The 17150-nt window shown below is 54.5% G+C and overlaps 1 protein-coding gene and 1 pseudogene across 2 annotated transcripts in view; one reads left to right on the forward strand and one right to left on the reverse strand.

Annotated features, from left to right (window-relative positions):
* The first annotated feature begins 1028 nt into the window (after positions 1-1028).
* Positions 1029-17150, forward strand: part of LHPP (phospholysine phosphohistidine inorganic pyrophosphate phosphatase) — a 135179-nt gene continuing 119057 nt past the window's right edge. For both annotated transcript variants that reach the window (XM_068548727.1, XM_068548728.1), the window contains exon 1: positions 1029-1219. In XM_068548727.1, the coding sequence (XP_068404828.1) occupies positions 1095-1219 (125 nt within the window). In that variant the 5' untranslated portion in view covers positions 1029-1094. The remainder of the gene's footprint in view (positions 1220-17150) is intronic.
* Positions 3400-4211, reverse strand: LOC137767819 (large ribosomal subunit protein uL2-like; annotated as a pseudogene).

Consider the following 17150-nt stretch of genomic DNA (forward strand, 5'->3'; position numbering starts at 1 on the left):
CGGGCTTAGTTGCTCCGCGTCATGTGGGATCTTCCGGGACCGGGGCTCGAACCCGTGTCCCCTGCTTTGGCAGGCGGATTCTTAACCGCTGTGCCATCAGGGAAGTTCCAGAAGTCAAATTTTTGAAGTTTCAGTTTAAACACTTGAAAGGGTCAGAAGGGCAGTCAAGGAAACTCTTCCCCTTTTCTATCAACATTTACTTATTACAAAAACGATGTAACATTAAATGGAATGTAAAAATTCATCCAAAATCTCACTGGGCTAACACATTGCAACATTCCCATTTTCTTCTCAGCCATTCCTATGCCTTATTTTTGTAGGCAGTGGTCTACATACAATTTTGCATTCTGCTTTTTTTTTTTTTTGGCTGCACCACTCCGCGTGTGGGATCTTAGTTCCTCAACGAGGGATGGAACCCACTTCCCCTGCATTGGAAGCTGAGTCTTAACCACTGGACAGCTAGGGAAGTCCCTCTGCTTTTTCACACAATGTTATATCATGAGCATTTTTCATGTTGTAACCTAGTCTTCCTTTTTTCACGGCATAATATTTCTGTCAGTAGCCGTCTTATCACTTCTTGAACAATTCCGGTCCCTGAACATTTATTTTTCTTCCAGCTTGTTTTGGCATCATCATAGCTTACACTTCAGACATGTCTTTAGAGATTCGTTTCCTTATCATTGCTTGTCAGGCGCGCAGCATTGTCCGGTATGTGGGTCCAACTATCTCCATTGCTTTTAGGAGTGTCATCGGGACACAGTAAAACACCAATGAAGTTCTTGCCTGTTCTCTTTAATTTTTTTTACTTTTCCGGTTGCCTCCTCGTCCCAATCTGCCTTGCTCTAATTTTTAGGGAGGTTGACCCTTTATCCACTGATCTCCAGGTGAAAAGGCTCCCATTTTGGGGGCGCGTGACTCGGAGTCGGGAAGCAGCGCCCGTCTTGCCGGGTTTGCGCCCGGCCACGCCCCACCGGCCCAGCTCTGCCCCGCCCCGCCCGCGGGACTACACTTCCCAGGCGCCCCTGCGCGGCGAGCGCGGCCGCAGCTTCCAGCTGCCGGTTGGGACGCGGGGCCCGAGGCGCAGGCGGAACGCAATGGCTGCGTGGGGCGAGCGGCTGGCCGGCGTGCGCGGGGTGCTGCTCGACATCTCAGGCGTGCTGTACGACGGCGGTGAGGGCGGAGGCGCGCCGATCGCAGGCTCTGTGGAGGCGCTGGCGAGGTGAGTGGGCCGCGCAGGCCGCCTCGAGCGCCCGGCGCTGTGCTCAGCCGGGTCCTGTGGGCCGCTGCCGGGGGGCGGGGCGGGGCTGCTTCTCTGGCCCCGCCCCGTCCGGCGAGCGGAGGGCTGGTCCCGGGAGGATCGCGCTGCAGCCCCTGGGTGTGCCAGGCATCCGGCGTCCCTGGGTGAGCCCCGGGCCTCTGCTGGTTATAGTTGCGCTACTGTCCAACAGGGCAGCCCCGCTCCTTGCTGTTGAGCGCTTGGAATGTGGCAAGTCTGAATTTAGATGTGGTGTAAGTGTACAACCCACACCGGATTTCGAAGACTTAGAAAAAATGTAAAAAGTTCATTGTATTGTTTTATATTGGTTACATGTTGAAATGATACTAATTTGGTTACCAGAAAACTTTAAATTACACACGTGGCTGGCATTGTAATTCAGTTGGACTGCCTTGACTGTCTGCTTAGACGGTAGGAGGGCGTCTTGCCCACCAAGTCTTGTGCACAGAGGACACTGCCAGGACCACTGTTGGGACCACTGGGCCCTGGGCTTTGTAATTGCCACTGGCATCGCAGAACCAGAGGGTAAGAGGGGGCATGGGGTGAAGTGGAGGAAGTGCCTTCCATCTGAAGGGAACAGTGGCTGCAAAGCCTGAGGCGGAGGAGAGCTCGGCAGATCGCACGCACTCACGGAACTGAAGAGCAAGTGGGGACTAGCGAGGGTGAGCATGGCTACGGCAGGCAGGGACCTGAGGGTCACAGAGAGCTGTCTGGATTCCATCCTGGGTGCAATGAGAAGTCACTGAAGATTTTAGGCAGGAGTGTCGTCTGATCTGATTTATGTTTTCAAGACATTTAAATGTAGAAAGTGAAACTATATAAGTAAATGAAAACAGGAGAGATTCCCTTTGAAATCTTGGAGTAGGAGAATACCTTTGGAGCTACGCCTCAAAATCTAGAAATCGACAACAACAACAAATCAACAGCCCAATAGAAAGATGCACAAAGGATATAAACAATTCATGGGAAAGGAAAACAAATAGAAACACAAAGGAAAAGCATAGGAAAGATGCTCAGCCTTACTCGAATAAGAGAAGTGCAAATTAAAACTATCCTGAGATGCCTTTTTTTTTATCAGTTTGAGAAAATTGGCCAAAATCCACAACTTTGGGAGCGCATTCTCTTGGTGAGAGTTTGTGGAAGCAGACCCTGTCTTATATTGCTTGTGGAAGATGCATTTGGCATTATCTATCAGCGTACTGCCTCATACATGAGAAATGACATAGGTGGGAGGTCATTCATGGCAGTGCCTTGCGAAATAGCAAAAGACTGGAAACAGCTCAGCTATCCATCGCTAGGGAAGTATTACAGTCTATCCTTCTACACAGTGGAATTCCATGCTGCATAAAAAAGAACGAGCATGCCTGCCATGTAGACGTGCTGTCAGTGAAGACAGGATGTGCCCTGTGCCGTCTTTTGGGTGGAAAAGGCAGAAATGCAAGCGTGTATTCCTGCTGGTGTGTTTGTATAAGGAAACTGGAGGGAAGAGCTTCAACCTGTGAAGATCTGGAAGGCAAGTGATTGGGGAGAACTAGGTGTTTGGGGGTAGGGATGGGAGCAAGGCTCTTCCCTCGGTAACTTTGTATATAAACATTTTTTTAAAGTTTTGAACCATGTGGATGTATTTCCCATTCAAGATATCAAATTACAAATATTTTGTCAATTTTGTCTCAAAAAATGCTGGAAAAAAATACTGCACCAGAAAAAAAAACATTTTAAGAAGATCTCTGGCTGCAAAGCGGAGAATGAGCTGGCAGTGGGGCAGACGGCCGGGCTCCAGAGGAAACAGGGGAACAGCCAGTTGGGAGACCCTTGTGTGGTCCAGGGAGACATGATAGGGCGTGGACTAGGGGGCGGCAATGGAGATGAAGAGAAGGGGGTGAATTAGATGTTTTGGGAGTAGGACCAATGAGACCTGCCTATGTATTGGATATTGTGGGGAACAAGGAGAAGATGAAATAAAGAATGGCTCCGGTGTTGGACTGGAGCACCTGAGGGGATGGAGAGGGGCGCAGAGGGGTGCAGGCAGGTGCCATGATGGCCCTTGATGCAGTGCTTGGCACACAATACACCCCATGAGTATGACAGTTAAACGTCACATCCCATGTTTGTTTGTTTGTCTGTTTTTGTGTAAAAGACAAACATTATTGAGCCCCCAGCCCTAATTCTCTTTCTCCTGCACAGTCTTGGTTCCCCGGAGACACCCAGTCCGGCGGGCAGCAATGAGACCCACTTTCTGGCCAGCAGAGGCATCTCTGAGGATGGTAGAGGGTTTGCCGATGTGGTGGTGGTTGCCACCTCCGAAGGGATGCTCAACAGGGTTCATGGCCACACCCCGCACGCATGGCCAGCAATTCCTCTTTGCCTTATACTTGTGGTAGGCACGGCTGGCCTTCAGAATGGGCTTGTCAACGTGGCCACCTCCAGCCACCACACCGGCCACAGCTCTGTTGGCAGAGGAGATGACCTTCTTGGAGCCCAAGGGCAGCTTCACTCTGGTCTTCTTTGTCTCAGGGTTGTGGGAGATGACAGTCACATAGTTCCCAGAGGCTGTGGCCAGCTTGCCCCAGTCACCAGGCTTCTCCTCCAGACAACACACGATGGTGCCCCCAGGTACGGTACCCACCGGGAGCACATTGCCGATGCTGAGCTGGGCCTGCTTGCCACACTACACGAGCTGGCCGGTGTGGATGCCCTTGGTGGTGATGAACATCTCTGTCCGCTTCTTAAAACGGTATGGATCCCGGAAGACCACCTTGGCAAGGGGCGCGCTGCAGCCCGGGTCGTGAATGATGTCCTTCACGATACCCTTGATGTAGCCGTGTTGCTCGGCAAAGTCCCCGGCGCACAGAGACGCGGCGTCCTTTCGGTGCTTCACGTGCACGCGGAACGTGGAGCCGGCGCCCTTCCTCTGCCCACGGATCTCGCGGCCCATGGCAGCAGCCTGCTGAGGAGCGCGGCCGAAAGAGCACGTCCCATGTTAATATAGGAATTCCTGTTATACGTGCTTTTAATTTTTTAAAAATCAGGGCCACTTAAAAAAAAACAACTTTATATTAAAGTTAAGTACACATCTGTTCTTCTATTTGAGGGGGTGTAGTTTCCTGTTTTCAGTTATTTTGAATAGTGCTGCCATGAACATTCTAGAACATGTCTGGTGAATGCATGGATGCATTTCTGCTGGGTACAGACCTAGGAGTGGAATTGCTGGTCATAAGATAGGCATATGTTCATTGCTAGAAGATGCTGTCAAATCGTTTCCCAAAGTGGTATATGTGAGAGTCCCCGTGGCTCTGTGTCCTCACCGACACGTGGGTTTGTCAGTCCTTTGCATTTTATTTATTTTTTATTTGTTTTAAACTAATTTACATTTTCATTCATTCTTTCTTAAAATTTTTTAAAAGTTAATTAATTAATTTTATTTTTGGCTGCTTTGGGTCTTCATTGCACGCAGGCTTTCTCTAGTTGCGGCGAGCGGGGGCTACTCTTCCTTGTGGTGCATGCGCTTCTCATTGCCATGGCTTCTCTTGTTGCAGAGCACAGGCTCTAGGCACGCGGGCTTCATTAGTTGTGGCACGGTGGGCTCAGTAGTTGTGGCTCGCGGGCTCTAGAGTGCAGGCTCAGTAGTTGTGGCGCACGGGCTTAGTTGCTCCGCGGCATGTGGGATCTTCCCGGACCAGGGCTCGAACCCGTGTCCCCTGCATTAGCAGGCAGATTCTTAACCACTGCGCCACCAGGGAAGTCCTGAAGTCCTTTGCAGTTTAGCAGGGTCATTTTTGCCTCAAAACCTGAGGAATAAAGTAGGTCAAGGATATGGACAGAACCTCGGCCCCTCCCCGTCTCCCTTCTGCTGAGGAGCACAGAATGGATTCAGCAGTGGCTTTGGAATAGGTAGGGCTGATTGTGAGCCCTTGTTTCCAGTCAGTAACGTGGGTCTGGTGTGCACCCGGCCCGGGCCAGTGAGGCTCCAGGCGTCTCCCAGCACCAGCAAAGCCGGCTGCTCTCAGAGAGCGCTTCCTCTATGCTGGGCGTCCCTGTTTATGTCATGTAGTCCCCCTAACAGCGTGGGGGTGGGAGGAGGTTATCTCCCTCAGTCAGCTGAAGCCACTGCGGCTCAGGGCTTGCTAGGGTCTCAGCTGGGATGGCCCAGGGACCATGGGAACCCAGGTCTGCGCGACTCCTAACCACTGTTCTGGACCCATACTTAAAGTCCTTTGAGGGAGAAGCGGGCATTGGAAAAGGTCAGGGGCTTCTCTCTAGCAGTCTCCCCTGGGTAATGCTCCCCCCCGATACACTGTCCAACAAACACCTGCACAGATTCCAAGGTGTGACTCGAAGGAGAGTAATCCCTGGTCCTTTAACCTCTGTGGGTTTGGCACTGGCATCTTCCAACAGATCCCCGGGAGTTTTTTGTCTTGATTTGCTTTAATTCAACTAATTTATCTAGCTGGAGTGTCTTTGGTAGCAGCTACACTGTATAAATCTAGCAGCGGTAAAATAACCGGATATACTAACAGTCCTAAAATACATCCCAGCCAGTTTTGTAGCTGAGGGAGGGGAGAAGTGCCTTCCCCATAGTGTGTGGGACTGTTTCCGGTGAGGGGACATAGTTCTCATTATCTCCGGGGAGTTGATCGTCCTGGAGAATGAGGCCTGGTCCCTCTGAACCCTCCCCGGGACTCCACGCCACAGGACTGCGTCCCCATGCCTCTTCCTGCTCCACCAGGGCCTTCCCGAGTGACCTTTGTGGCCCCTTCTCTCCCTCTGCCCACTTCACCCCCTTGCTCCCAGTTATACAGACTCTCGGGGGGGTTTTCACTGACCAGCCCCTTAGCAGCCCAGCACCCGCAGAGCCTGGGCCCTCCACGCCGCGGCACCCTCTGGTTCTCACCCACGTTCCTTTTCTCTCTTCAGCTCTTGTGCTGGCTCTTTAAAGACTAGGCCCCTCCACCCAGGCCCGGCCTCCAGTGGCCAGCTGGTCACAGGCCCAAGGAAGCCGCCCATGCCCTCCTGTGGGGCCCCCGGAGCCCAGCAGCCAGACCCTCCTGGCAGTGAGTGTATGTGGGCAACTTTCCCCAGTAAAATCTGCCTGCTTTTGGCGTTTCCCTGGGGATGTCAGACTTGGGGACACGGCTCTTTCCCGGGCCAGGCCCTGCTGGCCAAGGTGAATAACGCCAGGCTTCCACCACTTTTTGTAGTTTTTGCAGCCACACCCTGCACTCTGTGGCCTCCTTGATATGCAAGGCTGGCTTTGAAGTCACGGGAGCTCAGAGGAAGTTTGCAGGGTGAGAGCAGCGCTGCAGAGGGGCAGCCTGATGGGGGTCCCGGGGCCCTGGGGGGCGTTTGCCTCCATGGCATCTCCCCAGTGCCGTGGGTTCCCAAACAGCACCTTCTGTTCTGGGAACCCCGGAAGGGGCGGACTCACCACTTCTCTTCCTAGACTTTCTGTGGTGACAGGTGTCCTCAGGTTTTTGGAAAGGTTCCCACCTGTTTGGAGACACAGAGCACATGGGGAGTATTAGCCCTGCTTTTTAAAACAATACCGACCACCATAATAGCAGTCACTGATGATCAAGCTACCTTCACAACCAGCCCTTTTCAAAGCCGGGACTGAGGCTCAGAGAGATTTGGGAAGTGGCCAAAGTGGAGAAAGTGGCTGGGCCAGGGTTCCCTCCCTTCCCGCCCCCCACCATCCCCCGCCCTGCCCCGGTCCACCTGACTCCAAGCCCCAGTTTTCCCCGCAATACCACACTGTTTCTCATTAAAGATGCACTTGTTCATTTGTTCATTCATTCACTCACCCAACAAATATTTATCGAGTGCTTCTTTTATACTGAAAACACTGCTATAGGCATTGGGACAAGGGGCAGTGAGTGGGGCAGATGGAAGTCCCTGCTTTCGGGAAGCTGACCGTCCAGTATGGGGAGAGCAGCGTAAACAGCACCCGGAAAGGCTAGTGTCAGGTGGAGAGAGACTGAGCCGCCCGGGAGATGTGGGGAGCTGGTGATGTGTGAGCTGGGCTCTGAAGCTGTCATCTGGGCCAGGAACGTCCCAGATTGGAGAACAGGAGGTCCAGGCTCCCTGGAGCGCTGGGCACGGTGCTGGCCAGGTGGAGCCCTCTTACTGTGCTAGGACTTGTGGGTGGGCGTGGTCACGGGACATCTGTAACCGGCCTGGGTCCCCCCATCAGGCCCTTTATTGGAGTCCATTCTTGGGCAGTTGGGCTCCCCGAGGGGAGCCATTCAGAGGCAGGGCTGGGCACAGCGGGGGCTGCAGGGGCCGGCCCCCGGGCTGGTCAGCACAAAGGGGAGCCCCAGAGGCATCTGCATGTGAAAGGCGGGTGGGCGTTTACTGCATCCTGTCTCGGGCCACTAAAGCACATCTGCTGGGCCCAGCGCGGCTCAGCCTTTTTGCGGCCGGCGGAAGGAAGCAGGCTCGGCCTCGGCCCAGGTCAGCCTCATAAAGCAATTCCCACCCAGGACTAACAGACCCGCGACCCATCCCTCCAGTGTGCACCAGAAGCCCTGGGACCCTGTTAAAACTCAGGCCCCTCCCAGCAGGTCTTAGAGCCAGGGGAACAGGGCCAGGGAACTTGTCTGAAGTGCAGCCTAGGACCAAGCCCCTCCCGATGCTTGGCCACCCTGGCTCCGTCGGGCCCCAGGGACACAGCCGCCCGGGAGTGGCGGTAATAATAGTAGCTACCAAGACTGTGAGAGAGCCGGGAACCTCCCTGCGTTGCCTCATCCCATCCCCCACGTGGCCCTGTCCCATCCCCCACGTGGCCCAGCACCTGCCAGAGGGGGCTCTTAAGGCTATCAGAGGGGGCGGGCCGTTTGTTTGAGTTCGTTTAGGCCAACAACAGCTTTCCTGACTCACCCTGGACCTTGGACAAGGTGTGTTTGTTGAGAATGCCCTGTCACTTGTGCTGCCGTTTCCTCTCTGTGGGTGAACTAGGCTGACTTCGGAGTTGGGGGCCAGGTGAGAGAACGATGCTCTCCTCCCAGGCCGAGTACTGGTTTCATAACGTCCACAGTTTAGGCTTCCCAAGGCAGAGGTGGCTTCCTTCTTGTAGACCATCCCACTAGCGGCATGAATGTACTAAGTAAGAAGTCCAAATCGTCATCACCAGCCCCATCCTAGTCATTCCCCCAGGGGGACCCTTTAGCTCCTTCCACGCCTTTTCCTCTGTGTTTCCCCCAAAAGCGCAGGGGATTTTAAGAAGCCGCCCCTCCCCTTGCTGGCTCTCGTCCAGTTCCATGGTCCCCCCATCACACCCCCCACGACCCCCCACTCCTTGGGCAGCACTGATGCTCAAGAAACATGTTGGTTCACAGGTCCCTGGAGGCTGGAGTTCCCCGCAGATCCCGAGCCAGTGGTCTCAAACTTATGTCGCCTCAGAGCATTTATCTCCTAAATGAAATCTGAGGTAGAATCCCCCAAATTTTAAAAACAGATAAAAGAGCAATGTTTGAATGGTGTGTATTTTCTCTGTTCAAATCTGTAATACCGATTATGAGGTCAGTCAGTGAAAATGATGAAAGTGTCGTTTGTTTTTTTTTTTTTTTTTGGCCACGCCCCACAGCAGGCGGGATCTCCACCAGGGATCAAACCCGCGCCCTCTGCAGTGGAAGGCGGAGTCTTAACCACTGCGGCTGCTTCCCACTAGCTATCTATTTTACATTTGGCAGCATATATATGTCCATGCCACTCTCTCACTTTGTCCCAGCTTACCCTTCGCCCTCCCCGTATGGCGCAGGGAGATCAGCTCAGTGCTTTGTGACCACCTAGAGGAGTGGGATAGGGAGGGTGGAAGGGAGGGAGACGCAAGAGGAAAGAGATATGGGGATATATGTATATGTATAGCTGATTCACTTTGTTATAAAGCAGAAACTAACACTATTGTAAAGCAATGATACTCCAATAAAGATGTTAAAAAAATATATAACAGTACTAAAGTCTGGGGCAGTGGACAGCTCAACAGTACATATGTGTTGAGCTGTCACAATATGATTTTATATTTGTGGCTGGAAACAACCTGTGTGTCTTTCAGGAGGGGACAAGGGAATAAATTACGGTTTATCCAGACCGCAGAATATTCCCCAGCAGTTAAAAGGAGTGAGGTAGCTCTGTTTGGTGTTGACATTAGTTTATATGAGGTGAATGTTGCGTATAGTCAGTGAAAAAGTTACAGAGTGATGTGTGTGAAATACCATTTTTGTTCTTAGAGTTAAAGGAGATACAGCCGCCCTCAGGTAGAGTAATAACAGAACTGTGACCCTGACTTGTGTAGAGGGAAACCGAGGGACATTGTTGTGAAGCCACCCACGGCTCCACTGTCATGACAAGGGCTGTTTCTGGGTTTCTGATCTCAGCCTTGGTGGGCAGGGGTCACCCTGTGGAAATCAAGGGCAGCCAGGCTGGGGGATTCTGGAGCAGAGTTAATGGTTTATCCCAAAGATGCTGCCTCTGGTAGGAAGGCCCTGGCTGATTAGGAGGTGAGCATGGCACGGGTCACTCATGGAGCCCACAGGTGGAGTTCTGACCCCGCAGCCCCCCAAGGATATACAGAGAAGCCGTATTGGCAAAGCCCTGCCCGGGCCCTGCCTGTGGCGGTGTGCAGGGTGATTTCCCACCACCCTGGGGCGGGATGCAGCCCTGTTTATAGAGGAGGAATAGGACTTGCTCAAAGCCACCTCATGAGGAAGGAGAGTGGGGGCCAGACCCTTACCAGGGTAGGTGTCAGCTCTTGTGGGCGAGGACCTGGGTTTTGAGTCCCAGCTCTGCCCTGTGGTTGTCATGTGGTCTTGGGCAAGTTCCTTAGCCTTTTTGTGCCTCAGTTTCCTCTCGTGGGGAGCTGTTGTAACTACTGTTGGGGCTCCCTCTGTCTTGGGTGCTCCGGGATGTCTGCCAGGATGAGGCAGCGCCGGTTTACCCCAGGTTCCCTTTGCCGGGTTGAACTTTGCCCTCTTTCTTAATGGTGGCCCCGGGCGAAGCTCTCTGGGCTCCGTCCAGCAGGCCTCCCTCACCTGCTGGCTCCTCCGGCTGTCCCAGTTCCCTGGGCATCTGTCTTCTTGTCCGACTACCTGCCTCGAGGGCCCAGATGTCCCCAGCACCCAGCCCCGGGCCTGCCAGATGTGTGGTTGTCATTGTCACCACCATCATCTTCACTGTCATTCACTGAGTATTTGCAACATGCCAGGTGCTTCAGGACAGTCCTGTCAAGTAGCTACTGCTAGTGCCCCATTTTACAGATGTGGAAACTGAGGTTGGAGAGGGTTAGGTGACCAGCCTTGGTCGCACAGGGACGACGTGGCAGAGGTGCTGAGGGTGTGTCTGCTTCCCGAGCCAGGCTCCCACCTTACCCGAGAATGCCTGGCTCTGTCCCCTGCAGCGCCCAGCACTTGACCAGCCTGTGACCACGTCAGGGGAGGACTAGCTGTTGGCTAACCTTCCAAGGCTGGGGAGTGGACCAGAGAACCCATGGCTCCCAGAAATGTGCCCTTAGGTTCCTCGTATCCCTCTGGGCCTCAGTCTCCCCCTCTGCGAAAGGAGCCACTAGGTTGGATAATCTCCAACGTCTCCTCTGTTTTCTAGATTCCCATGCACTTCATTCTAAATTGAATTTATTAGTAACTAGTAAAGTGACGTCGTGGGCTCAGCGTGTCCCATTGATCTGAGCTCAGAGGCCCAGGCAGGTCAGAGAGAACATACTGGATGGCGGGTGAGGTGGCCGCGGGTGTGGAAGGTGTGCCACGTGTTTCGTAAGGGCCCTGGCTTCAGGCCTGCCCGACGTCTGTTTGACCTCGTTGCTGTCCCCCTGAGGTCACTGGCTGGCTAGCCCGGACTGAGAGGCTCAGCCAGGGCCACTTCCATGCGTCAGCACTGCTCTTGTTCTCTTCTCTCCGTCCAGACTTTGGACTCTGTTTCTTGCCTGGACTCTGACGACACAGTCTGCCCAGCAGAGTGTCCGATGGAGAGTGGGGAGGGACCTCCAGGGACCTAGCAGCTGGCTGTCAGCCTGGCCAAAATATCTACTCTGGTGGGTCGGTGGAAAGAAGGGGGAGGTGCAGCAGGCCCAGCCAGAGCTGCTGGCAAAGGCCTTACCGGTGTCCCTCAGCATTCCTGGCCCCGTGGTGATGCCAGCACATGATAGGGCTCATGGCGCGTCCTCTGTGCCCCACCCTGGAGAGCCAGAAGGCTAGGCGCTACTGTTACCCCATTTCGTGGTTGGGACTCAAGACTCCCAAGAGTCTGGCGCATGGATGCCTGGGCAAGGGCATGTGCAAGGTGCAGGTGCCGGACCCCAACTGGGGAGCCAGACCCCATTCTCATGGGGGCAAAAGCCCTTGTGTTGCTGCTCCAGCCAGAAGGCATCTCCCTGCCCCTAAGCTGAGGCCCTACATCAGGGCACATGGGGAGCTGGACCTGGTCCCTCAGAATCAACGTGGGTGCCCCTTGGTGTGTGTGTGACTATATTTTTCTTTCTTTCTTTCCTCCTTCCCTCGCTCCCTCCATCCCTTCCTTTATGACTGTATTTTTCTACTGCAGAACTGCCCCTGCTCTGTTCATGGGCTCCTGTTTGACCTTCTGTTTTTAAAAAATTGGGTTCTTAGAACAAATATGCACTTTGCAAGTTTCAATTTTCCAAATGTGTGTTTTCAATCTCTGTGGCTTTCTAAAAGGAAAGCAGCCACAGATCTCAAAATCAGACAGTGGCCGGCACTGCCGTGGAGCTCTGCTAGGTAACGAGATCTTGATGCTGATGGATGGGGCGGCTGAGACTGATGTTCTCTGAGGGCCTTGGCTGGGCGCTGCCGCCCGAGTTTCGGTTCGTAATGACCCCCCGAGGTGTTGTGGGTGTTCTTTCCTTCTCTGAGAAACTGAAGCATATCTGCAGCTGTGGTCATTTCAGTAGTAACGGGGGCCCTCTTCCCCATCAGGTAGCGTCTTGAGCTGTAGCCCCAGGGGCAGAGCAGGCATGGGTCAGGGAGGCAGGAATGAGGGGAGACGCCCCTCTCCTCCCCTACACCTCCCTCCCCTCCTGGTATGAGTTTCTTCTGTCTCAGGAGAGGATTCCAGGCTACTTGACATAGAGGTGGCTGTGGTAGGAGACCAGAATTTCAGCCCAGGGTGGGCCTGTGGACCTCACACAGCTCTTTTGAAGACCAGCCCAGGGATGAGAAAAATCAAAAAAAATAAACCCTGCTTTCTCTGCGATGGGGGAGAAGTCACCCATCCACTCTGGGTGCTAACCTCATTTGTCACTTCACGTTTGACCTGCCAGCCTGCAACCTCACCTTCCCACCCAGGAACCCACCCAGCCTGAGGGCTCCTCCCCGTCGCCATCCCATTGGGTTCCCTCCCCCGGGGGTGGGGGGTGAGATTTGGAGTTGCCATCAGCCAGACCCTCCACACATGCCCCCTCTGTAGGACCCAGCCCATGCTCCTCGGAGCCCCAAGTGGGCGCAGGTGGTGAGAGCAGGGGAGGGGAGGTTGTGGCAGCGGCCATGGGCCTCGCTGCTTGGTCACAGGATGGCTGGGGCGAGGTGGGTGAGCGCCCTGCCTGCTCTGGGCAGTTGGGGTAGGTAGAGCGGGGAGGGAACTAGGTTGGGGGAGCCTGCCCGCCGGCCACTGGCCGATGTTCTCGGCTCACATTCAGTGAGCACTTACTGTGGGCCAGGCCCGAGCAGGCACATTGCAGGTCTCATTGGAGCCTCACAGTGTGAGGCTGTTACCATCCCCATTTTCCAGATGAGGAAACTGAGCCACAGAGAGAAGAAACAGCTTGTGGAGGTCCCACAGCCATTAAGTGGCAGAACCGGGACCAGCCCACAGTCGTCAGACTCTGAAGCGCTTCCTGGTCGCCTCTCGGCCACCTGGCCTCCCACTCAGTATTAGAGCATCTTTCTTAGGCGTTTGTTCCTCAGCCTGCAGAAGGCGTGACTCGCTCCTCATCCCTGTGCCTAGGCCCATCCTCCCGTCTACCTGTCTGCACTCATCTGGCTCCACTGTGCTTTCTCTTCTGGAATCCTTTAACAGCCTTGCACCAGGAAGGATTAGAGATGGGCTCTGGAGCAGTGCTCTCCACAGGCGGGATCGGCAGTGAGCGTGGGGTTTCTTCCTGAAGTTCTCTGGAAAGCAGAATGACTTGGTTCCATTACCAGGTGGGCCCATCAAATCCGGAATTTGGATCAGTTAAGTGCTTCTCATAGAAGAGCACTGCTGTGCTTCAAGGGCTGTGAAAGCCAAGTGGGAAGAAGACGGGCTCTGCCCGGGCAGGGGCCAGGGTCTGGGGGGGCTTCCTGGAGGAGGGGACGTATCAACCAGGCTTTGACGGATGGGTAGGATTTGGCCATAGGGGAGGGTGAAGGCAAAGACTCAGGGTGATGAGAGGGCCTTCAGGGTCAGATGAAGGTGACAGACGGCTGGGGTGGGGTGGGGTGGGGACTGAGCTAGGAGGGGCCTATCCAGGGCAGCCTCCTGGCCCCCTGCCCAGCCCCTCTTTGGCGAGCCCAGAGGGCATCAGGCTGTGGAGCAATGCCAAGGTCAGTCAGGATGTCCAGTAATCGTCCTAGCACTCTACCTGCTACCGAGAGCGATAATGAGAAGGTTTCCATTATTTTCGGGTGAGCGCCCCTGGCAGATGCCGACAGCCAGCAGATGTGTGAGGTCCGAGGTGATTTGCAAGGGACCAGTTCATGTGATGCTCGGTAATTGCATCAGGCGACGTTGTCACTCAGAGATTGTCCTGGCCTCCGGGATGAGGTAAAGATCAGTTCAAAGAGCCGTTGCGGCCACGGGAAGTAGGGGCAAGTACCCACCCTCTCAGGGAGTCTGGGGAGGGTGCAGTGGACTGAGGCCGTGTTCTCAGAGGGGCCGTCTGGCCGGAGCCCGGATCTGGGCTGCCAGGACCCTGCAGTAGGCCCCCTGTGCCCAGGGTTCTTGGGTGTCAGGGGATGGGGTGACATGGCCTGTCCTGGAGCTGGGCCCAGTCCGATGTTGAAATCCTTTGGATTCACTCCCCTTGGGAGGCCCTTTGCAGACTGTGCCGCGGCCCTGAAGCCATGCCTGGCTCCGGCTTTCCTGACGTTGGATTTGCGTGTTCCAGGCCTCCCGAGGCTGAATCTGACCTCTGGCAGCAGACCCCTCCAAAGGATGCCGAGGCTTTGGTCCCTTGGCTGTCTTCATCTGCCATAACAGAATACCACAGCCTGGGGGCTTAACCACGGAGGTTTAGCTTCCCACAGTTCTGAAGCCTAGGCATCCAAGACCGAGGGGCCGGCAGGGTGGGTCTCTGGCAAGAGTCCTCTTCCTGGCTTGTTCGGTAGCCACCTTCTGCCATGTCCTGACACAGCCTCTTCTCTGTGCTCGAAGGCAGATCTCTGGTGTCTCTGCTATAAGCACACTAATCCTGTCATATCAGGGCCCCACCCTTCTGTCCTCACTTAACCTTCATTACCTCCTGAGGGAGTCGACATACAATTTTTTGGGAGGGACACGATTCAGCTCATAGCCCTGGCCATTCAGGGCCTCCCCTTCAGTGCTGACCCACCTTCTCACACTCTGTCCCCTGTGCACGCACAGGTGTGCCCCATGCACACCCTTCCCCACCCTGGGAAGGTGTCAGTTTCCTGCCCAGCGGGATGAGCTGGGCCTGCCCCCGGCAGGTGCCTCCCTTACTGGGGAAGCACCAGCTTCTTCACCCCCTGGACCAGAGCCTGGGCCGCCACGTTGTAGCCAGCTGCGGGCCCATGGGCTCTGCTGCTTACAAGCCGAGCGACCTTCTCAGGTCTCTGCCCCCCGGAGCCTCTGTTCTGTCGTCTCTGGAATGGGGACCATGGTTCTTGCCTCCTCAGCTTGTTTTCTCAACATGTGCTTAGGGCCCCCTGTGCTCCAGACACCAGGCCCTGGGGGGGTGCATGTAGGGGACACAGGGTGTATGTAGGGGGCTCTGCCCTTAGGGAGTGAGGATGAATCAGATCATGGATACTGAGCCCCAAGGCAAGGTCCAGTGTAATGTTGTATTCATGCTTTACTATTTTAATAATAATAATGAATACTTCTGTTATTTTTGGCAATTAAGAAAAATGAAGAGAGGACCTGGGACTCGTGCCAAAAAGTCAGAAGGGGGTGTGGTCAGGGGCACGAATCGACAGACCCACAGGGAGGGGCCTTCCCCAAGCATTTCCCACCACTTTCCAGGGACTGATTCAATCCTAAAACAAGTACTTTGATTTTAAAGCATGTGTTTTGGATGAACTTACGTTGTATTTCAAAGGAGAACAGTGGCTGAAGTGTCCTGAAGTGAGTTCTGTTATTTACTCGTTTTTTTATGGGCATCGAAGTTGTGTTTGGAATAGCAGATGTGAGGCACTGTCATCTCACTGTCACACCGATTGCTCACTGTTCTGAGAAGGTCACATCATAATCCATTAGCAATAATTAGTCCCCCGGCACCCCCTGCCTTCTTCTCTCAACTGCTCCATTAACTTGGGTGCGATCGCACATCCCGGGCGCCAATCAATGAAGATCTGTCCGTAATGTACAAGGTGATGCTATTAGTTACAATGTATTAACTGCCTAATTTAAAAATACAAAAGCTGTCTTTATGAAGGGCAATTAACCACTAAACGTAATTGATAATTCATGACCCCCTGATTAGGAAAGACAAATACTTAGGAAGAATTGATTACGACATCGTCAGGCTCTCTGTCTGCGTTCGCCCTGTTGTCAGTAGATCTGCCAATTTTTTTCCAAATCGCACCTGTCCGCTCCAGTGCTCAGAGGGTCTGAAGGCTCACTGTAATGTGGGAATGCGTGTCTTCACCACTGAATCCTGTCTGTTTCCGTCAGGGCACCCTTGGGGGAAGCAGTAGGCGTGGTCCTAAGGAAGGGTCCCTCTCACCAGCTGTCGTCTGGACTTTCCATCACTCAGTCATTCAGCAAACGCTTTTATCGGGGGCCTGCCGTGTGCCAAGCCCTGTGTGAAGCGCTGGGGATGCCGAGGAGTGCCCAACAGGCCCCGTTCCTGACCGCATGGAGCACGTGGGTCCAGGAGAGAGACGATGAACAGATACAGAAATGAGACGACTGGAGATACTGATTAGTGTTAGAAAGAAAAACCTGGATAGAGACAGGGTAGGGGCAGCGTCACACAGGATGATCGGAGAAGGGGATATACAGACCCTCCACCTTTTCCCTAGGGTTTCTCGGGCCTCTTGACTTGCAGCCTGTTGTCTTCCACGGGCCCCCACCATGCTCTCTGCAGATGCCAAATATGAAGGCTCCCTCGCTGTGGCCCGGGGTTCATCCAGGGAGGGCTGTGTGCTCTGGGCCAGACCTGTGTGGCCAGCCCACCTCTTCCCACTCCCCCCGGCCCGCTGGCCCCCTTGCTCGGCCCCCACGCCGGCCTCCTCTCCTGCCCGGCCACACTTGCAGCGCTGACGCTTACCAGGTCCCCCCTTCCTTCTGCCGGCCGCTCTGCCTTTGCCTCTTTGCTTCCCTTCGGATCTCAGCTCCGGAGCTCTCTCCTCCCCAGGGAGGCCTTCCCGACCTTCCCACCCTCCCTGGCCACCCTGTCTCTTCACCTGTTTGGTCCTTCCCAGCACCTCTCTGTTCTCAATGCCCGATTCCCCTTCCTTTGTGTGGTCTTCCGCCCCACCTGCTGACTGAGGGCTCTGGGGGTCAGAGAGCCTGCCTGTGGACACCGTGGCATTTCTGTGCACCCACCCCAGCCAGGCATTTAGCAGGTGCTCGATAGCTGCCTGTAGAAGGGTTGAATGTTACTTCACTGGGGCCTCTTTAGGCATCAGCTTTGTGGCTTTGCGTTCGGTGAGCCTGCCCAGGTGCAGCTGGGATGCAGAGCCTCCTGCGA

The sequence above is a fragment of the Eschrichtius robustus genome, chromosome 7 (assembly GCF_028021215.1).
Source record: "Eschrichtius robustus isolate mEscRob2 chromosome 7, mEscRob2.pri, whole genome shotgun sequence".
NCBI classification, from domain to species: domain Eukaryota; kingdom Metazoa; phylum Chordata; class Mammalia; order Artiodactyla; family Eschrichtiidae; genus Eschrichtius; species Eschrichtius robustus.